This window comes from Buteo buteo, chromosome 20 (assembly GCF_964188355.1).
Source record: "Buteo buteo chromosome 20, bButBut1.hap1.1, whole genome shotgun sequence".
Taxonomy (NCBI): domain Eukaryota; kingdom Metazoa; phylum Chordata; class Aves; order Accipitriformes; family Accipitridae; genus Buteo; species Buteo buteo.
Genome location: NC_134190.1, coordinates 24,044,493 through 24,068,191, shown reverse-complemented (window position 1 = coordinate 24,068,191; position 23,699 = coordinate 24,044,493). Strand labels below are relative to the sequence as shown.

Sequence of the window (23,699 nt, the reverse complement as noted above, 5' to 3'; positions counted from 1 at the left end):
CACTGCTAGTGGTAACTTGCTAGAAAAAGAGCATGAGTATATTGCAACAACACTCGTGCCTCAAAAAATTCTGCTGCAAACTCCAGGCCGGATTTCATTGCAAACTCAGTAATGATATGCTGGCTCTTTTATACAGTCTCTACAGGTCTGAACACGAAAGTACTGCATTTACCAACAGCAAGCATTTACACGATTAGCTGATCTTTTCAACTCCAACTACTGCATCTGACCTGTGTGACTCATCTTCCAGCCCTGGGTATTTCAGATAAGAGACAGACTTCAGAATTAGCCACTCTCACGCCACAGGTTAGAGTTGCCCGTGCTAAAAATAATACCATCTAGAAGGAACACTGTAATTTTAGAGTTCTTCTACTGTACCAAAACAGTAAAAGGAGGAAACTCAATAAACGAATGTGAAAATGCTTTTGTATTTATATTCAGCCTGTCACCCAGCTTACCTTACAAACAAGGGCATCTCAAGGGTATTTTTAAGACAGCAGCCCATTTAAGAGCTATGAAGCAGTACATTACCACACTGACCATTTGCACTGGTGTTTAAAGATTTCAACTAGGTCAAGACACTGCTGAGTTAGATCCATCTACAAAGATGCTGTAGTCATGTTTCAGGTCCTGCTTGTTTATTTATAGCAAAGATAAGAGCTGGAACTAGCTTCGTCGTTGGAGAAAAGACTCTCAAATGATTCTGACCGGCTTGCTGCGATTTCATGCTTTCGTCAACGACGATCAATAAACTCACAAACCTGGAGCTATTTAATCTACTTTTTATTAGTCATTGTCACTGTACTCTTGCATTTCAGAGTAGTCTTTTTGTTTGGCTTGTATGGACTAAATGTACCCCCGAGTAAACACACAACAGCCCCTTTGTGACCCTTCCTTTCTAAAGGTATACAGAATTTCTTCTGAAGGAAGACAGAATTTGTCTACCTCTAACAGCAGCCGAGAGGAATGCTACCTCCTCGAAATGACAGTGTTATTTCTTACACACTTCTTAAAGCTTCATGGAATAGGAATGGATTGTTAAAGGCACAGGCTAGAACACTGGAGATATTTAAGTTTTCTAAGCTCACGTTCAAAGCTATCTATGCGATTGCCTAAATTTTCAGCTGAAGTGAGCCTTTGTTGCTTGAATACATTATTCAGGGAGTCCATTGAAATGCACAGCAAGTCTCAGGGGCTGTTTGTCCCGGAACAGCAACTGCAAGACCATCCATGTGAGACAGACAATTAAGAGCATTTGGGAAAAGAGGGATTTAAGGTTTGAAGCCGCTCTGGCAGGGTCTCGGCACACTGGCAGAAGGTGCGACTCGCAGCACAGACCCCAGCTGGAACTTTTCATGGACCCTCCTTCTCCACCTGCGAGTAATCTGTTGCCATTTCATTTGAGGTCATCCTCGCTAAAGCCTCCAGTCCCTGCAGACTAAACCCCAATCCGGCCTCATTCTCCCCACACTGTGACCAGTCAGCAGGCTTCTCTCGAAGAAAATCAATCAGGCTGCCTGATAGCCACAGACACACCATGAAGAAACATGCTGTGAGGTACTAATTGCAAGGACAGCTGTCCTTCCTTACCGACCCCATGTCAAGACAGCCAACACCAACGTCACCGCTGTTCATTACAACGGTCAAGAAAACTGCGCACACCGCTCCGTGTCTGCTGAGGCTGCACACAGACCAACTGCAGGTGGTGAAACCCTCACCCTCCACGTCGGCGATGACATCAAATAACTTACATGGACTGAGACCCCATCCTTTTTTTTAATTTTTTTTTTTTTTCCACTGTACTTTCACTTCTTCACACCAGATTTTTCACCCACACCTTACAAGTTTTTTTTGTTATTTGACAGTTTATTGGCAGGCGGGGCACCTAAGTCCATTTCTATACTTAAAAGCAGGAAATCATGTTGTAGGATGGTTCCTCTAACACTATTTCTTCAGATAATGGTGTTTAGTATCAAGCATTTATTCCTGAAAGACAGGAAGTTTCATCAGGGGATAGAAAATTAGGATGAAAATACTCCAGAGAACCTGTTTAAGATGAATTTCATCTTGCATGGCCAAAGTCTGACACAGCTGGAAAACCTTTTCTTGTAACAATCCGTGCGAGAACCTAATCCTGGGTCCTTCTAATACCTAGTGTAGTGTTACTACAAGGAATCTCTCACTTGAATACGTGAAACCCTCCCTGTAGCTAGTTCTCCCTGAAATGCTGACACCATATCACTTCAGCAGTACATCCTGAAATAGTATTGCAGATAACTTTGATCCACGTTATCCCAACTCTCCTTGCTTTCCCTGGTGACACGAAACTGAGCAACATTTTTCAGACTGCAGCTCTGTACAGGGGGGAGAGAGGATACAGGGGTATTGCCTCCTCTTCTAATTAACTGCAGGTAAGTAGAAAGGAGGAGGAGGAACCTCAATGCCAGCCACAAGAGCTCGCGATGCACGGGTGGAGGGAGCTAACATCGCACTCCACAGAGGGACAAGAGACATCAACCTGTAGAGCACAAGGAGAGCAGAAGAGGACTCTAAATCCAAATCTCACTTTATTCTCTGCTTCAGTCCTGGGCACCCACCTGCTGCTTCTCTAGATCTGGTCACACCCTATTCCTTTAGGACTGCATGCCTGAATGCCATTTATGTCTTAAGACTCTTCTATTTCGGGACATTGCTTTAAAGAGAATACTAAAAATTCTCTGATATTTCAGAAGTCAGTTTAGTGATTTGTGGCCTAACCTGAGCTCCTCAGTTATGTGACTCCTACTGAAATGTTGTGTCCAATTTTGGAGCACAATAATAAAGGAGACCGCTACACTGGAAGCTATTTAGTTAAGAGCCATGAGGATAAAGATACGAGTTTAAAAAAAGCAGTAAAGGTCTTCAATAAAAGCCTTGAGGAGCTCATCAATGAGAAAGCTGACAGCCCTTGATAGTAATCTGTCAGTAACTACACCAAGAGCATACATTCAACCACAATTTCTAATATACAGCAGATAAAAGCATAAAAAGCACGAAAATCAAAGCAAGACATATCCAAACCAGAAGGCGCACCTTTTTCTCACCGCGTGTATTCATTGGAAGAGCTTACCCAATGTGGTGGGACTGTCTAAAGCCACCAGACACTTCAAAGAAAACACGGGATGTCCTCCTCCTCCCAGCAGGCATTAATGGTTTCCTTACAGTTTGCCACGCAGCAGGTTAGACTAAAAGACCTAACCAGTCTTCAGCACTCCAGTTGTGGAAAAAAATATGGCTTTTATTTATTTGAAACCTTTGGTACTGGGACTCCCAAAGACCAATTCCACACGAGGGAGAAGAACAAGAGCCACAGCTACTGGCCTGCAGCGCACGGTGCAATGCAGAACCGCGCTTCCCACATGCAAGCTTTGCCTTGGCAGGAAGAAAGTTCATTACTTATGCAAGTATTTGATGGTCCAGCAAGGGAAGTTTGGCTGAGATTTTACTGTGGCTGACTGTCTGTGAAGACACAGACTGCAATGCTACGGACTAGCTTAGATTAAGTCATTACAAAGACTTCGCACATTCACCATGAAATAAAAAAAAACTCCTCCACGTTATCGGCTCCAATTGTTAAAAATGGGAAAAGTCTTGCAATAATCATGAATCAGGCCTCCGCAAACTATAAGGTTTAAAATAATAAAAAAGTTTAAGTTGTCTTTAATTGATTTAAGTTTGGAGTGTATGTGTTTGTTGTATGGCCATAAGGGCCAGCAACTTCCCAGCTAAAAGTCAAAATCGGATTCAAGTAACTTTAAAAAGTTAGCACTTGATCACACCCCTTTTTCAATATTGAGGCCACAAGCAGTTTCTCCTTCTCCAATGCATTTTGCCCCTGCATGCGGCTCATTCCCTCAGTAGCCCACAAAAGATGCCTACAGAGCACAAGGCTGACGTAACGCACAGACTTGCTGTTTAGTGCTTTCTCAAGCAAGGAAACGTGCCGGTGCAATTCCTACACTGAAAAAAATATATGGTTTTATAAAATTATCTCCTAAGGAGCCCTTTTCTCCTCTCCTTCCTGTATCGAGCCTTTTGTTTGAAAGCCCTTAATGGGAAATCAGCCAGGCTTAAATCGCAGCCAATATCTGATATGTGTAAATGAAGAACGCCACAAAATATTCAGCCGAACAGCTTTGGGTTGCTAGGACACCGGAGGTCGGGCAGCACTGAAAGGGCAGATTATTCCCATCCCGGCGCAGGCACAGGGCTCCATTCACAGCCCTCCCGGAGCACCCCTGCCGCCCGGCTCCTCCGGGACCCCGCGCCGATCCCTGCCGGAGCAGCCGGCACGCGGGCCCCTCTGCACCAAAAACGTCCCATCGGGTTGCACGTGGTCCTTGCTGTTTTTACCGAGGGTTCGCTTCAACCTGGGGGAGCCCAGGACACCGGGGGGGCTGCCCGAGAGCTATGCTGCAGCAGACTTGCAGTGGCTGGTCTGGAGATCTGTTTTAAGTTTTAGAAGTGCGAGGAAACCTGTAACACTGTGGTTAAGATACTTTTTAAGTCTAGAGAGGGGAAATTCAAGTTTACGGAAAGTGATGGGGATCCCTGTGATCAGCACAGACATCCACCTGGCTGACAGCAAGAGTTGCGTGATGGCCCAGATAAATGACCCTGCTCATTCCCATGTAATCGGTATGTGAGTTACTCCTACATCTTGTATCTCAGCATGTCTCGGACAGCATCAGTCTAACTTTGGCATTTTTCTTAGAATTTGGTCCTTCGAGCTGCTGCTCCTGCATCCCTACACATTTTTACATTATCAATTCAGGACCTGCCTTGCAGATCTAGACAAGGGGGTATCAAGAGTAGCGAAATGTGTGTGTGTTTGCAGAGAAGGGACAGAAAATGAAGGTGGGTGGTTGTTCTTGTGTACATTCATTCCACAGAAAAAGGCAACAAATATGTTCTCCTTGGACTGCTTCGTTGTAACACAACAGTCCCGTCCCATCCCGTCCCACCCACCCAGTAAGCGCTGGAAAGTCTCCTACTCGAGTTCTTTGATGTTTCTGAGAACCACATCAAAATCAAATTAGGTATTTCTGATAATTCTGGAATTTCCATCCTAAACCAAACAAAAAGCCCCTTTACTGATTTCTTCATATATTATATAAACACAAGATGGAGGAGCTCTGCAGATCACAGCTATCTGTGCTGCCACAGAGGCCACGCTAAAGGCACAGGTGAGTCAACATCATCTTGGCCAGAACAGCAGGGAGCTCCTGTGCTGCCTGCAAGCATTGCTAATTACCGCATTTGGTAGAGCAAAAAGCCCCATTGTCATCTCATTGCTATGGATTATATATTGGCAATCGTTAACACTTGCAATGAAAGTCACCATATATTTTTCCCTCACAAAAAAATTTCAAAGACTACTTCTTTGTTCCAGTTCCTATACATGAGTGAAATGAGAGTTAGCTATAGAGTAAATAAATTTTGCTTTATTAGCACGGTGCAGAGTGACCTACAATGGATGGCAAGAAACCTCCCTTAACCCCAATACAGTTATCAAACTATTAACTGATCTAACTACACACACACACGGAGAGAAAGAATTAATTATTATAGAGGGTACAATTACAGCAGGACCTAACTAATTTAACATTCAACCACCTTCTGAGTGATTTAATTGCAATGCCACTGTTCATCTCCACAAAACCTGCAGAATTTACAGGCAGGGATGCTGGTCAATGGCACTTTGTTTCACTAAGGCTACTTCCATCTTTTCTTAGTTCCATGAAGCACACACTTAGTTGACTCCATCCATTTTTAAGATGGTCCTGCGGAGAAAAGTTCTGCCCTTACTTACGGTTTTACAATCTGCTGCGTTACATTTAAATAAGAATATGGCTCTTTCTGCCCCAGAAATGGATTTTTTCTATCCCTCTTCCGTATTTTCTGATCATGTTGAAAAGGCACTGTTGAGGCTCCAGGACTGGTTAGATGCACTTTCACTGCTGACATACCAGCGCTGGGTTCTCCTGGGACTGGCCAGCAGCACGGACTCCGCACCACTGGAGCAATGGATGGAGCGAGTCTTCTCTTCTCCTCTGCACAGATGCCTTGCAACTTGAGGCTGGGTATGCAACTTTTCGGGAGCTGCACATATGCCTTACTCCTCTTCAGAGCTGTGCGACGAGAGACATCGTAGCTCCAGGTACTCTGTTATGTGCTCGCCAAAGCAGCATAAAACCAGTAATAACTTAAGCAAAGCATTTAGACGTGTGCTTAGAGCTCATTGAGGCCAATGAGATGTACATGCCCTTTATGAACCGGGCTGATTTGAGACATGCTATGTTGTGCACGTCAGCGGTCACAGGGAAATGGCAATTTTGGATGGCTGAACAGCCATTTCTCCCCTGAGAAATTCCTAGGCTGGCTTAAATATACAACAGAACATAACTCTTAATGTTTGAGTCAGAAAGACACACTGAAGATAGAATCAGCTTTCCTAAATGTGACTTTGTTTGCTATGCCAATTGTTTGCTTAGATGAAAAACTTCTGTGCAGCTAACTTAAGTGCTAAACCACTTTTAACAAAAATCATCATTTCTCCCTTTGAAAGACTACTTAATTAATGAGGCTGGACACTATTTCTTTTTGGCTAATATGCACAAATGGCATGGCTGGCAAGCTGCATATGGACATACTTGTCCTTTTCATGCTGAATCTGGGGCAGCCATTCATTCGAGAAAGCCAGTATCACAGGGGATTTGGCATTTATCTAACTTTCTGAAAGTGGATGTCTACTCTCAACCCACCTACTTTATCTCTGCTTGACTATTAAAAGTGTTGAACCCCCCAGAACCCCTACTTGCCACATACTTAAAGTTTAAGATTTGTAGATCTACAGAGAGTAAGTTTCAAAAATGCCATGATAGATCTCATCATGTAAAAGGTGGAAATATAATATAGCACCTTGAGTTTGGTGACAAACTTTTGTTTTCCACACTAAACATTGCGCAGTGCTCCCATATGTGCATGATAACCCAAGGTGGCAGCCAAAACAAAAAACTTCCCGGTGTCCCAAATGATTTACATGGTGCAATGGGCTTCTTGGCTCACCAGCAACTTCACAGACCTGAACAGAGCGTACGCTTACCCTGTGCTTGGGACTGAACAACAAAACTAACACTGCCCAGCTCCCTGTTGCCTGAACAGGGAACACACATCAGGAACGTGGAGGAGACAAACCAACAACAGCAACCTCAAACCTCATCACGCGTCAGCCAAAAACTTGCTGTAGTTCAGGCTGACTGCCGTCACACAGCTACGACTCGGCTGATGTCCTGAAACACGGACTTTACAGCTACTACATGCCACTTCATACAACTGAAACCACAACCTCACTTCTGTAATTATAATGACAGTGTTAGGAATGGACCTGCCTTTCTTCTTAGGCTTATAAACTGCCCAAAACCACCAGAAGCTGTACATTCTAAGTTTAAGTTAAATAACAAAGATAAGATGCTTTGATGCGCTTTCAGTAAAGCATTTCATGTTTAGTTTCATCTTATGAGGGTACAGCAGATGTTCTGAAGTGTACTTAGTCCTTACAAATTCATCACAGTGAGGTTTTCCCCCATGAAGTCTTTGCTTCTTTGCCACATCCTGTGACTAAATTAAGAAAAGCCACACATATATATATATATACACACACACATAAACTGATAGATACAGTTAAAGAGAAAAAAGTTTAGCAACTGACCCAAGTCTACTCTGAAACAACATTACCTACTGCTCTTGACATGGATTTTGTGTTCTGAGGGTACCTCTGACAAAGATCTGTACATAGTTGGGACAGTACTATAATTTCCAGATAATTCCCATCAGTAATCTAGCTGTATTGGAAAAAATCACTGTTGTTACGCTTCCATTTATGTTACAGGTTGTAAATACATTTTTTTGAATAAGCCAACAAATAAGAAACAAAACAGATCTTATCTTTTTTTGAAACTAAGCAGTTTAGCAAAAGAAATACTGAATACCTATCATTGATGTTCCACACAATAAAAATACCTTCATTTTGACCTAGCACCACTGTTATTACCACTTGGAGTTTAAAAGGACACATCCTAACATCAGTGAGAGAAGAACAACTACAAGTTATGAGAACCCCCTTTCCCAGTCCCATAGGCACTTTATCAGATCATATCTCCTCCATCTAGATTTGCAAGGCAAATCTAGGGTTGCTCTTCTTGAGACCAGAATAAAACTCCCATAGACTTCAATGATGCAGGATCAAACCCATTCCCTTCGTAACAGGTTCTCTCAAGCAATTTTATCCTAATTTTCTTCCCTGTGGCTGAATTCTAATGTTTGCAGAGGCAAGTAAGTGGGAAAGCAAGGAGCAAAATGCAGATCCCAGAAGCAAAGGCAATCAGCAGTGAACAGAGCTATTTTACCTGCTGGGCTGGGGGGTTTATTTCATCAGGGGCAGAAGGGGTGAGCTGACACAGCAAACAAAGTCAAAATATACTGCTGCTATGGTATCCTTTCCATTACTACTGCAATTAATTTTTTTTCCCCAGCCATATTCCATTTCCTGTATTTCTATGGTGAAAAAATTACTGTCTCAAATGTGCCCCATCGAGTTTCTCCAGTAAAACTACAAAATTAATTTAGACTTCTGGGTGCTGCAGATAACTCACTGGACTCCCCCCACCCCGAGCACACTCGTCCCCGGTGTCATTTTCTTATAACATAATCAAAGCAAAACTACAGCCATACCTTATGCCTTAATAAGTTACAGGAATACTACAGTCCTAAACTTTACACAGCTGGTTTTCCTGAATCTACACCATAGACTGCCAAACAACAGAAAAGACCTTTCTCCAGAAAGCAGCCCATCACTACAACACAGGTCTTCCCCTCTCTGCACACACAGCTCTACTTCTGCTGAATTTTCCCTGCTCTGTGAACAATCACCCCTTTAACTTTCAAACAGAGTGTGATTTATTAAAGCAGACTGCTTGGCAGCAAAGCTCTCCTGGCGTTCAAAAATATGATTAGCTCAGTAAATTTAGTCGGTTTTTTCATAAACTCGATTCTGCGTGCATTTACCCTCTTTAAAAGAAAATACAAGCCCAGAAACATTTCTAGCACAGCTTGCTCAGCCAAACTCCAGGCACTTTCTTTTCTTTTTCTACAAGTCCACTGCAGCTCCAAGTATGCAAGATTAAAATTATTTTAAAAACTGCATGAATTAAGCCCCTTACCTTTTAAGGCTTTTTCACCCTTCAGCGTTCGCCCATTGTGAAAATCTGAATCTTTAGCAGCTGCAGCTATGCACACACACACAGACACACACAGAACGGGGCTTTCTTCAGCTCACTGGTATTTCAAGTCTTTCATGTGATATCTTTGGCTGTACTTGCTTAATTCATTCCTGCTGCTACTCAAAGGAAGTCAAGCCTAGCGAGGGCTGGCTCTACAGCAATCACTGTAGATCTTCCTGACTAACAGGACACGAGGGCTAATCTCACCTTATAGGCATCAAGAATGTAAATATATTTCGCAGCCAGCAAATTCCTAAACCTTAAGAGATAAAATGCACAAAATGCCCTAAGACACAGTTTAACAAGGGAGTTACGAACATAAAAGTTTTTGCTAGAGAACAATACTCTGTACCCCAGCGATGCTTTTGGAGCTCTAAGGATGTCTATTTATCATGGAGTGTGCATATTCCCTTGGACTAGTTACCATGAGAACACAGCAAACAGGATTTGAATGTAAATTGCCATCTAGAGATGTGGGGGGATTTTTTTTGTTGTAGTTAAAAAAGAAAACTTCCAAAGCTTGATGAAGTACACACTTTTTCTGCGCATACATTTGCATGACAATGCTTGCAATTCAAATACTTGGTAGAGTGCACAAGAAGGAAGAAAAGCCAAGTTCTTTGCTTGGTATTTAAAAAAAAGCAAATATTTCAGACTTGGGATCAGGAGTTGCAGCTCCATGAATGCCCACCCATGTCACACAATCACATACGAAGGAATTCATAAAACACAAAAAAATCCATCAGGTGGCACAAAATGCAGAATTATTGCAGTGCTTGAAGTCAGCTGGAGGCACTAAGACCCTCTGCTGCTCACAGATCAGTTGCTGCAGCAGTCGAAGTTCTTCTCATTTCTAAATATTACACTGAATTACACAGCAAGTATTGCACTTTAAAAATACCCCACCCCTAGGCATTTTATTTTTCCCCAGAATTGTCCTGGTACTTTGCCGTTCGGGCCACCTCCTCCCAAGTCCCTCCTGAAGCAACGTACGCTCCCCATGCGTCCCCCCACCCTGCTCACAAGAGCGCACCGCCACGGTTACCAGCCGAGATGCAAAAATGACTCCTACCACTTGTGGACAGAGTCTTACTAAATGGTCTTTCTGGGAAACTTGGCAACTGTGCACGTGCGTGCTGCAAAAAATGCAAAAATCTGTTTGCCTGCACTGCTTGGAGTTTGATGCAATCTTTACAGCACAGCGTCTGCTCCCTCCCCGGCAGCACCCCATCTCCGCTCTGTCCCCCAGCCTTAACACGTCAATTTTAAACTCCTTATACCACGGTCACCGAAAGACAAACCCTAATACACTTAGCGAAGGGACGCCTCGTCAGCCCTGCTTAGTAAACAACAAACCTTGATGAAGAAGGAGGACATGCCTGTCTGGGTGATTGCCTGGAGAGTGGAATGACCTACTTCAGCCCAGCAAGCCGCGACGCTCCGAGATGGGGACAAAAGGACAACCCAGTAGCTGCCGGGCAGCATAACCGACACGCTGCGCCGCAGGAGCGATGGGAGCGATCTTTCGGAGGCGACACAGAAGACAGGCGCTGCCTGTGCAGCACAGAACTCCTTGCAGGAATCGTCTTGTTCTTTCAGCCGGGGATTCAACTTCACACGTAACGTTACTGCCAGCACTTTGCGAGCAGGAGCGATTGCCTTCCTCACACCCACTCTCCTTATCGTTTTTACCTAAGGAGTCTTTTAGCGCCTGACCTAATTACTCAAGCGATGTGCCAGAAACTGATGCAGCTGGGACATATTCCACAAGTCTTGATTTGAAGCTATGTAATTCTCCAAAACCCAAGGCGACAATATCCAGGTAGCTGAATTAAGCGGCATTGGCCGGGCACGACGCCACACCTTACGACTGCGCCCTCCTGATTACAAACAATAAAGCCTTATGAACTAGTTAAAGGGCTAAGGATACAGTTTGTATTTTGCCCCACGCACTTGTTGGCCTGCGAGATCGGGCCAACGTGCTATGGTTTGGGGAAATGGTTGCCCTCCTCCCAAAAGATGAGCCTGAAGAGCAGCTCCCAGAGCCTGACCCACGCTGCCCCAGCAAGCCCGATCTGTGCCCAGAGCCTGTGGCTCTGCTTCCTCCAGAAGCAATGACAGCAGTAATTGGCAGCCAGGAAGCCTTCTTAAAACAAGTATTTATTGAGAACAACTGAGATGAAAGAGAGATTTTTAAAATAGGCAGTAAGGATCTCTAATACATGTGCTGCTTATATAGCTGTAAATGAACACTACTAGACCTTAACTTTCTACAGATAGCACTGCACACACCCAGCAGCTGTACCTGGGCCATATAATCTGTTCCCTTTACCTTCGAAGTATGACAGAGTAGCTATTAATGTGATGATCAGGCTTTCTATTCCCTGTTTCTTCTGGATAGCAAGACAAATTTACCCTGTGATCTGCTAGCTCCCAGTACCAGAGAACATTGCAGCTTCGCTGCAGGAGGGCTGCCCCAGGGCTCTGCAACTAAGTCAGTAAACGATAAAGATGCGTCCATTTAGGGCCTAACACTTTCTAGCTTTCAACTGCTGGGCTCAGCATCTTTAAAAACCCACAAAGGCACCTACTCCCCAGTAAGGAGACCCAGAGTCTGGTGAGTGACCAAGGCTGGTGTATAAAGCACATGCTTGGTATACAACTGCAGTAGGATGTGCACAGAAGTTTGAAGCTGGACCAGTTCATTAAGGATAATTTTTTAAAATAAAGACTTTTAAAAGTGAAGTTTTATCCAGATGCTTAGCAATCCTGTGCTGAAGGTATAGTAGAACGTCCTTGAAACTCAGTCTCCCTCCCTGCATCGTTCAAGGTTTTACATCAGTGCTGTTCTCAACGCAGCAGCATTAAGACTTGCACTGTCCTTATCCATATTTCTACAAAAAATATCTCTTTACAAGGCAAACTCAGCAATTCATACAGTCAAGTCCCAATATGACAATATTGCAGTTCCAGTATCTCTACAAGGCAAACTCAGTAATTCATACAGTCAAGTCTCAGTATGACAATATTGCAATTCCAGCTTGACAACCAGTTCACGTACTGCGTTCACTCCATTTGTACCTGCTCCACACCCTGCGTACAATCATCCTTGCAGATGGGGCCAAGCTGTTCTCTCATCGTTCCTTTGTACTGCGTTCTTGAGCTGTACTCCTAACTGGTGTTTAGGTTGGTATCATGCTATACTTATGTTTGTAATGATTCAGAGCTATTTTAAGAGCACAAGTTTAATTCAGACGCCAAGCAAAATAGGTTTGCATCTTATTTCAAATTAGGGGACACACTGCTTGCTATTCCAGGCCATCTCATGGCTATTAATGACCTACGCCTCAAAGTACACTGCAGGTGCCAATAGCCATACCTTGATCCCTTTAAATGGCTCTGTCCCCAGAAGCGATGTTAGCAATCTTATTGCCTTGATAGTAATTTTCCCAGAATGAATATGGAGCATGACAGGACTCCTAAGCAGCAGTAAGCCTCACATAATTCATTACAGACCTTTTTCTACCCGTCTTCCTTTGAATTGCAGTTATTAGTAGTTTCACTTTTCCTGGTGCTCCCTGTAACCCCTACCCTGCAGTAAGTTTACGATACAGGTTTAATTTTGTCTCATTTCTTCACCTTACCTAATTAAATTTTAAGATTAAAAAAAATTAATATAAAAAAACCTGCAGAGAAACAGAATTGCCCCCTTCAGACCTCACAAGCTTCAGAGAAGGTAGCTTTTATCTTGCCAGTGGCAAGACCATCACTGCGACAGAGGAAGGAGACAGACAATAAATGAGCATACAGGGAGGTGAGTAGCAACCCTGCAATCCTGTTCAGGTGGCACATACCATCACAGGTTTCCTTAATAAAAAAATTTAAAAAAAAAAAGTGAAATTCTTGTCTACATCAAATATTTCATGCCAACTCTAATGAAGCCAGGATTTTGCCTATCAGGACCAAACTGGTCTCAGATCTGTAACCAAAGAGAAGTGGATGCACCTATCTACGTGCATGAGAGAACAGCCGCATCTGAACCCGTTGAAGTCTCAAGAACAGGGAATTACAGAAGCAAGCTGTAATAATCGAGGTTTTAAGGGACCAGCACAGATGAGGCCATGCAGATGCTGGAGGTGCGGGGCCACTCGCAATGATTATGCCAATATTAAGCCAATATAATTTCTGAAGAAAAATCCTAAATGAAGAAGGGAACTTGAGAAGGCACTTGAGCCAAGCTGCCTGAGGCTGGCTACTTCTGGCCAACAGGAAAATTTCTGCCTCTGAAACAGCTTGCATAGGAAGTTCAGATCTTAAATTTACCCTGAGCTGTCTCCTGAGTGGCACCAAGGCTTAGCAACTTTATTAATAGCAGCAAGCTGGAAAAAACATTCAGCTGATGGCTGTAGCGATGGTTGTAGCTTGTTTTAAAAAGACAGTCTTTTTTGGAGGGGGGAGGGGATTGGGGGTTGTGGTGGTGGTTGGTTTTTTTTAATTTCAGATGCACGAAAAAGGATAGATGGAGACCAGAAAAGGCAAGGTTGCAGGGAGGAATCGTTATTGAATAGAACAGGAGGCAGGAAAAGAAACATGAGACCAAGAAACAGAAAAAGATGTGTCGAAGTTCAAAAGGATGAAATGATATGTAGTTCTGCAAGCTGCACTGAAGATAAGGGGAGTTTAGCAGAAAGACCCTTCATTAGCAGAAAATATTCATTAAGCATACCAAGTGGAAAAGTTTCCACGTTATGGCTAGTTCAGAACAGACTAGAAACTGTGAAAACAGATACACTGATTGTTCGGGGGTCTCCCAAAGATTAATGGGTCCTCTGTTCTTCCGTCTGAGGCCTGCTCTCTAAAATGTCTTGTGACAAAAGGTCATGTACTCTGTGCACTCCCTTTAGGAAATTGCACTAATGAGCGTAGATCCTGCTTTGATATGTAAATGTTCAGTGGTTTACTGCATATGCTGAATTGGTTTTGCTTGCCACTGTAAAATATTTTTAAAATAAAACTCTTGATCAATTAAAAAAATCAAATAATTACTGTAAATTATCACATCTCTTATCCAATATAAATATACTTTAATGTCTTGAAGAGCAGAGGAAGTAGTCTGCCGCACGTTCTGCTTTTCAAAGGCTTGAATTTGTCTTCCATCTGCTCAACCTCATTCACCTACAGAATTCAAACATAATTCCAGAGTAAAACAGCTCTCAAGCACCTCCAGAATTAGAGGATGCTCGCCGATAGTGTATCACCTATTCGTACCCAACCCAGACAGCAATGACCAGCTTGAGGGGCTTTGCTCCTGATACCACAACTTCAGTTCTCTCCTTGCCAAGTCCCTCTGGTTCAGCTCTCCTTTAACGCTGCATATTTCAAAAGACCAATTAAAACACCCCTTTCTTTCACATCATATGTTATTTGGCAAGCACTGTTCAAATACTTTTTGAAGGGTGACATTTTATCATTTCATATCACCATCACTGCAGAGTAAAAACTATGGATGGAAAACACAGAGGAAGATGCTCAGTGAAGATTTTTCCTTTCTTTCAACCCCAGTTTCTCCATTTCAGCAGCTCATCTGAATGTTTCAGGCTGTTATGTTTCTAACCAGCCCTGCACAGTGAGTCACGTTATGTGGTACACCCTGGAAGTCCACGCACAGCTAACGTGTCTCTGAGCCGTGCTGGTTCAGCGCTATGCAAACTGACTCACCTCATTTTCCTTTGTCTAACTGAAAAGAAGCAACAAGTTGTATGACAGGATAAACTATGAAATGTTTAACACGGTGTGCATCCACAGAATCCAGCTGAGCTACAGAGGAGCCTAATGCCGTTCATGTGCCTGCTTCTGTACCTGCACTGTTGCAGAAGGAGCAACACCAACACCGTCACAAGACTGGCACTAAAAATCACTGCGTCTGTGAGACATGGAGGGGAACAGAAAGCAGTGCATAGCAGGCAAAACTTCAAACAATGAATCCCAAAAATGCATTTTGAGAACACTTTTCTGTGTGAAGAATGCCATCGACAAGTATTATATATGGCCTTCCTTCTCATCTTCCATCAAGTCTTCTACTGCATCAGCTACAACAGGTAAACTGCATGACCCTTTTCTCTACTCTTGCTCTTCAAATAGGATTTCTTATTTGGGAAAGCCATTGAATCAAGTTAAATTTGCAATCAAATTAAAGCAAATGGAAAACAAGGACAACCATTTTTGTGTAAGATTTCAGTGACATTTTATATGTACTTTGAAAGGGATTGTCCACAGGAATTTCCCAATCTGTTCCTGCATGCACTCCTGCAATTACACATGGTTTCCTGAGACTGAGGCTGTCTCAAGCTCCTTCTGCTTGCACAGCTGCTAATTCTGTGAGAACTTTGTTTTAATAATAGTAAAATATATAGTAGCATATGCCAAATTTGTCAGGGATGGAGCATTCTAGTGGGAAAAGACTGGTAGAGCAACAAGGAACATGGGAGTGGGAACTCAGTGTGTTCCTTGCTATGGAAATGCAACAAGTGCCTAGTTCTTGCATCAATCATGGCAAATCCTTGTGACTTTGGTACTGTGGAGATGAGTCTTACTCAAAGGCAAAAGGACAAATAAGGAAAACGTGTGAGTTATTGAAATTCTTCTTATACTCCAGTGGCAGCAGGTGGGCTTTATTAGGGTCATGGGGCTTCCAGCAGAAACGGGAGCAGGGAAGAAAACAAGCTTTTCAGAACTGCCCTCCCTCAATGATTGGGGCTTTGCTACACACATTGGCTCGCAGACTCCAGGTGCTGGCCGAGGCACTGTCATCCATGTGGGTTTGGTGACCTGAGGCTGCACACCTCACAGCACCAAACACTTCAGGACGCAGAAAGCAGGTCTTATTCGCTTCCAGGCTGTTCCCTCTTGCTAAGGGGCCCGCAGTCTGCACGTTATGTGACACACCACGAGTAACAGTACAAAAGCAGAGTTAACAGTTAGCAACTGAAAACACGTAAAGTCGAGGATGTACCATCCAGGTAACACAAAAACCTGCAATGAAATCTGCCAGGTTTGACGTCTTAAGTGTCCCGATGAACCAGACATCCCATAAAAATATAACACATAAAACTGGATTTATAGCAAAGTCATCTATTTCTAAGTTGCCATGTGGAAACCATAAACCAGAGTCATTAGCACCTCTGCCTGTTGCATTTTTGACACAAGCAGACCATACCTGAATAATGGTCTATAAAGCCAAAGACAGATGCACAAAACCCAGAATATCAGGACCAGGCTAACAATATTATCTTCAGCAATTACTATACCATTACCACTTCATTTCTAGAGAGACCTCCAACATATCTAAGTAAGTCTTGACACTGCCTTTCATTATCTGTGACTCAAAAGACAAATTGATACAGTAAGCCTTAGTTTCCAAGTCTGTTTTAAAAACATAATTCTGTAACAGAACAAAACAGCTGGCATGAAGACACCTGGAATTGTACATAAATTGAAAGACTAAGAGTCTGATGACAGTCGGTCATTCACACCAGTTTTGCTATATGCACCACCATTCACTGCCTCTAGTGATTTAAAACAAACTCTGCCGTTTTGACATTTTCTTCCTAAAAGGCTCTCACAGAATTGTTAAACGTGCAGTGCAGCCTTCTACCTTCATTTTATAACCATCCTTAGAGCCAGTCATTTATCAGCTGTGAGCAGTGACTATTAAAAAGGTGCCCAAAGACACAACCCACGTAAAAAAAAAATAATTCAAAAGCCGTTCCCAGTGCCTTCACCTTGCAAAGCCTTTTACAAAGTCAGTGAAGAACACTACCCTCTGCTTCACACAGCGGTAAATAACCACACAGGCAGTGGAAGATTAGGCCTGAAATGTACAGAAAAGACGGGCGTGATTTTAAATCTTACCTTCTGCACGTTGGGTTTGATGCACCGAACAAAGAAAGGATTTGAAGAACTCAGCGTCGCCATTAAAGAATGCAGCGATTCCTAAAACACAAGTAGAAGACAGCACTTCACAAGCTGACTTTTTGTACAAGCAACATACCCCGGCAAAAGCTCTTGCAGCTTAGCATTGCAGACAATATCGAACTGCAACACCTAGTGGTACACACCAGAAATTACTGTACCGTGTAAGCTCTTGCTTGTGAACATACAGAATCATTACATGCATGTTTGTTTCTTCCACCTGCCCTTCTGATCAAAACTATCATCACTGTTTTACAGTGAACAAGATATACAGATTGATATGAAGAAAACTGTTCATAAGGAAACACCAAATGGGGAAGTTGCTGTTTCAGGGATCTTCTGAATGACTGTTTAAGACTTAGGATCCACATTCCCAAATTGCTAAACTCGAGCAAGTCAAAAGGAAGGATAAGGGGTCTAAGGTAAAACTAAAATACCCACAAAACCAAATTTCCTCTTTTCAACCACCCCACACCAACTTATTTTCCATTTTCCCTGCCATCAGCAGCATTTTTGTACAGGGAATTCCTCCCTCCTGTGTGGTCTCAACCTTTCTTGCTAAAAGGACACTGATAATAAACATAAGTCAACAAGAGGGTAGAAGAAATATTAAAAAATTCTGAAAAAAGAGTTTAGAATACAGTAGACATTGTTTTACCAATACTAGGTTTTAAAACGTTCCCCTCCTGAAATTAACAAAAATTGAGTAAAGGATAGAGTGGTAAAGAAAACTCATCTTGCTGAAAGACAACACTAACAGCATTAAGCAGATAGTTTGACAGTTATTTCATGTGATAGCTAATTGCATTTAACAATAAAAATGCATTTTTGCATTTTTTTGCAGACATTATAAGGTTCAGCTAAAAAAAACATAGAAGAAAACATGGGGTTTTTCCTAGTTTTAGAACTCTGAATGACCCAATACACATTAGACTATCAGTTGTCTGAACCTCAGCCTGGAGATAAAAATCAAAAAAAATCCCTCCGTCCTTTTATGATTATTACTTTAATTACACATCCTCCCCTTTCCTGCCTGAGACGTCATTCCATATCTTATTCCAACTTGCCTCATTCTGTATCATTAAGTATGATAAACCATTTCAAACTGAAGTCTTGCATTTACTTTGCAGAGATACAAATGACTGTATAGGAGGGGAGCCCAGACTCTGAAGAGCCCAGAAAGCTAGCAATGATACTGTTTCACCCCTCAAAGGTGGCACTGTGTGCCAGGCAGTGGAAAGAATACAGAGCAGGCTGCCAAGGAGACAGAAAATTCACTTTTTAAAAGAGCAACACTGTGCATCCTACCATATGTTTGGGAGCAAAACTGCCAATGGCAGTCTGTTACAACAAATTCTTGCTTTAATCTGCAAACCAAGGGCTTTCGTGACGATTAAACATGAAGTGATAAAGACAACAGGCAGAGTTGTGGCTGTGCACAGGAACTGGTACAGAGCAAAGGAAGCAAATGGTCAAGTAACTAGGAACACAAATGATAGTTCTTGGTTTGTTTGCCTTTGCCAGCCTATGGACCAGGAGTTGGGGGCAGCAGACGTTAAACAGCCACAAGATACAAAGACAAGTATTTTTATGTAAAGACAAATATTTACAGCTTCAAAAAGTAAAGGCTTCATCTGTACTAAACCTGTGTGAACATTACAACCTCTACAGACAACTGAGCCAGTTCTCTCAACACAGGCTACTACTTACAGTGATTGGAAAAGTTGGTCAGTATAAACAAAAACGATTTAACCTATTTTCACATTCATCTGTGGTACAGACAACCAGATTCTGCACAGTGCTGCAAGCCTCTAAATCACTGTCAGGTTACAAGCTAATCTGAAGTTTGCCCTGCTTTAAGCAATAGGCTGAAACAGATGGTATCTAACCTCAGCTATTCTGCGTTTACCCCCAGGCCCGCATTAGGCAGGCTGTCAAATGAAAAGAAAAGTTAACCAACCTATCATGAGAATAAAACTGTGAAGGCAAAGTTCTTATCTTCAGTTGAAATGAGATAGACTAATCCCTGGAAGGCTTTAAAATGGAAAAAACACCCAACCTAATTCTTTGGGGACAGGATGATGCGAAGGTCAACCTCTTGTAAAGCAGCCCAGCTGGTTAATGGTCAGTTACTGCAGCTTTAGATAAGAGACAACAATGTTTTGATTTCATGTTTCATCATGCTTTATGTTGCCTGGGGTCGGGGGGGGGGGGGGGGGGGGGGGGGGGGTTGGCCTGACAGAGAAGAAAGGAAACTCTACATTATGTTCTACCTTGCGAAGTAGGTGCAAAAATATGGTCGATTTTCATACAGTAACATCTTAAAGGTCTACTTTGCACAGGTACAAATGACTAAGTGGAACCAGTACCTTCTGCTGTCCCAGAGAGCTAGCAAATAATACCACCGCACCACAAGAAGTGGGTATTGCCCGAGATGAGCAATGGTGACACAAAGCAAGCTGTCCAGGGAATATAACAATAGTATTTTTTAATAAAAGACACTGTGTGTGCCCCAGCATACACTCCTTGCTGTTCTGTCCAACACTTAGCAATAGTCTATTAGGATAAAATCTGCCCTCAAGGGCTTTGAGTCTGCTCTGTTTTTTAAAAAAAAAGTGGACGAACAGTGCAAATGATATTAATTCAAACAAGACAGACAGACAACTAATCCAGACTTGTGCTCATGCAATTTAGAGAAGGTTTTGTGCCAATCTTTCTCTTTTAAATAATTTGCAGATAGACTTTATGTGAGATTTCAATTTGGTGCCATTTTTGATGGGAGGGCTATAAAGCCTCATAAAAAGGTGTTTAATAAAAATGCTTTCCAAGCTTTAAGTCAAAAAGCAAGGCAACACCTTAATGAGGTATTTATTCAGTACTTATTTTTGTTAGTGTACAGGCACTGCTGTAAGGCTTTGTGTGATTTTGTGGTTCGTTTTAGATTAGAAAGAAAAACCAGGACAAGAGACGCCAACTTCATAGATGTGCTTTAAAATAAGGACAAATAAGCAAGTGGAAAGCAACCGGAGTTCGGTGCGGATGGTGTGATGCGAAGGTTAGTGTCTGCTTGAAGCTAGCTAGTATGGCCAATCAGTTGCTTAGTAAATGCATTTTCATAGAAGAGACAGCAATGTTTTGATGCTGCCTGTTTTAATCTGCAACTGTTCTTTACTGAATGGGGTTTATCTATCACTGATTTGCTACAGAGCAGAGACAACACATTAACTAACCTTGAACTGGAGACTGACAGTGGGTTTTCGGTGCTTGCTTCCACATTTAAGAGTGTCTTGATTGTTGCGACTTGAAACATGTTCAAATAGATCATAGATGAAATCAAGACTGAAACGGGAAAGAAAAAGAATATCTAAAGCGTATCTCAATAGATTATGAGGCTTACCACTACAGAATGCAAAGAAAGCACTGTCCTTTAGAAAGCAGCTCCTCCATCCAAAAAATGCTTATTGATTTTCTCTATAACCTTTAGTAAGCAATAGATTTTAGATGCAGGGGAGAAAAAAAAAACCCAAACCAAAACAAAGCAAAACAAAACAAAGAGGTTCTTTCTTCTCCACTCCCAACACATCATTAGGGAAATGAAGTGTGAAGTTCTAGAGTCCTTAGTGCATTTTATTCCACTCGCTCAACCAAAACTCCAGCTGACTGTAATGGGAACCATACCTGAACAAAGACTGAAAAACAAGACTTTCAGCTTGTTTGGGGCCATAACAGAAAATAACCACCCACATGAGCCTCACTTTCAGATACCAGCTGTGTATGCTGGTTTCCACCCTATCAGTCAGGTATCCTCCTCTTACCACTTCTACAGAAACACAGACCTTTTAATTTGAGCTCCAGACAGATGTTGCTGCAAGAGCAAAACCAGGCCCTGCAGCTTGAACTCATTTATTACTTTTACCTACATACTTCAGTTGACAGAGGTTATGTCAGATATGTCATGAAACCAGAACAAACAACATAGAGAGGGAAACCCTTATTAACAGTTTCCCCTGCGCAGAAGGGCTTAAGGGATTTACAAACAAGCAACTTGCACAGCAAGGCAGGATGACTGGACGGGATGGGTGAGGGCAGCAGCTGAGACAGCAACACGCAGGCTCAGCTCCCTCCTCTTCTGTCACCCCTCGGTGTGTCCTGGAGTCTCGACCACGCACCTACAAAAAGGGACGTGGTACCGCCCCGGCTCTTACCACTGTAAGGATCCTGAGACCCTACACAGCAGAATGACAGGACACATGCAGGTACCAAAGACACCCAAGTTCAGACTTTCGGTAACGTAAATCTTTATAGAAATTCTCCTTTTGAAGCAATTACTATATAGCAGTTTGTACTGTGGTGGGTCCCTGCCACTGAGCTTTCAACCAAATTAGGGAATGCCAGAAATACAAGCAAATCAGGCTGTATGTGAACCAAAAAAGCCACACATGCATGCTGCCTGTGAGGCACCCTGAAACAGTTAAAAACCATCACCAGCTTTCAGCATCCTTACTCACCACTGAGCAGCAAGTGAGCTCTCTAGCAACCCTCTGGACCGAACAGGGACAAGGTACTGTACAATGTAGGAAAACCTGACTTTGTGAGAACCGATTACAGTCAGATCTGCTTACAGGCACCTCTGATATTTCTTCTATACTCATTTCAACTCTGTCAAGGTCTGATGCTATGCAACATCTAACATATTCAAACTCTGGCAGAATTAGGTGATAAACCCTGGCAGAATTAGGTGAGAAGACACTCCTTAACATCATGTCACAAACAAAAATCACAGAAATGTACCTGCTTTCACGTAACAAGTTCAGAAGATCGTCTCTGAAAGTATCTCTGTTCTTCTCCAAGATCCCCCTGACATCGTACTGGACCTAGCAGGAAACAGAGCTGATTCAAACAACAAGCCAAGTAGTCAGGCACCTCTCACAAGAGCGGTACTGTAAAAACTGCTGAGGGAACAGTGTGCTTTAGTTAATTTTGAGCAGCCTCAGGGTAAAATTAAGCTAATGAAAACTCCGTTTGGAATAATTTCAGCAAATAAAGAAAAGAAAATTACCTCCCCAGCATAGTGCTTCACTCCAAAGTTGTGAACGGCAACTCTTGGTTTAACATAAAAAGGATTGTTCTAATTGGAGGGGAAAGAAAAGAGAAAAATATTTGGGGGAGGGGGTCAGGGAGTGGAATGATAAAAAGGGTCACATTATCCCCTCAACCCAGACCTAAACACACCACTGTCTTCCAGTGAACTCCCTGGAAGATTACTGCTCCAAAAGCAAACAACCAACTTATAACGATAATAGGATTTGTTAGTCTGGGCTGCTTCAAATGCAGTAATAACAGATTTATAGTATCTAAAAAGGCATTATACTAAACCTGAACCCATCTGGCAGAACCATCCTATTAAAGGCACTCTGAAAAAGAAGGCTCTGTCTTAAACCAGCAGTTACAAAGATTGGTGGATATGCTTGTATCCCAGAAATTCTTGAAAATAATTCTAGGATCACAAATAAAGGTAACACTAATCTGGACGGAGGAAACAGCAACCTTTCAGTAAATGACATCAAGGGAAATTGAAGATCTAAGTAATCTGAGTTACTGCAGGTTGTCAGAGCTCTAAAAGCAGAATTTGGCTTATTCACCAATATGGAAACATTTAACTGGACAGTAACAAGGATATATTCTTTCAGGTAACGGACTTGGTCTTGACAGTAAATGATAAAGATTGCCATGGAAGTTGGATCACATCCAAAACAGCCTCTATTAACTACGCAACCATATATTTTAACCATGAATTTCTACAGAAGCAGAGAGACCTTAATTTGCACAGAAAATGTGAGCAAAACATCACGTACAGCATGCTGGGTATTCAACTTCTCCAGCAAGGTGGAGTCAGTAGCTTGAGGAAAATGGCTCTCTTCATTGATGAGTGCCAGCAGCCCCAGTTTCTAGAAAAACAAGAAGAGGCAGAAAATTAATTACTGCACAGATGGACACAGACATTGTCCCCAGTTTGGAAAAATCACAAAGTCCTTGAAGTTGTCGTGTGCAGAGAGGTGCAAAACCACCCGGACATAACTAAAACCCCACGCTAGTAGAGGACTGCAATCCTGCTTTTCTGGCAACACTCCTTTTGAAAAATAGAGCATATGATACATGGGCAAAATAAAGAAAAAGCAGCTACTGGAAGAAGCAATGGTTCTCCTGATGTAGACAGTTTTTAGATGCATACAATGACTTTGCTCCAGAATATATCTCCAGCCTCCAAGATCTCCAATGATCAAGAGTCCCTTAAATATGAGGAGTTTCTGTAAACAGCCTTTCAAAAATTTTTCCTCCATAAAATTATCTACTTAGCTGTTGAACCAATGCAAACTTTTAGCACCCACAGTGCCCAGGGCAACAACA

At 42.4% G+C, this 23,699-nt stretch overlaps 1 protein-coding gene across 2 annotated transcripts in view; it reads right to left on the bottom strand.

The window, feature by feature from the left end:
* Positions 1-23,699, bottom strand: part of MYO10 (myosin X) — a 164,934-nt gene that overhangs the window by 39,018 nt on the left and 102,217 nt on the right. The window contains exons 15-19 of one of the 2 annotated variants that reach the window (XM_075052455.1): positions 23,147-23,239; positions 22,351-22,419; positions 22,083-22,165; positions 20,522-20,630; positions 17,232-17,312 (exon numbers count right to left, since the gene is read on the bottom strand). In XM_075052455.1, the coding sequence (XP_074908556.1) occupies positions 17,232-17,312; positions 20,522-20,630; positions 22,083-22,165; positions 22,351-22,419; positions 23,147-23,239 (435 nt within the window). The remainder of the gene's footprint in view (positions 1-17,231; positions 17,313-20,521; positions 20,631-22,082; positions 22,166-22,350; positions 22,420-23,146; positions 23,240-23,699) is intronic. The other variant, XM_075052454.1, reaches the window with a different exon arrangement.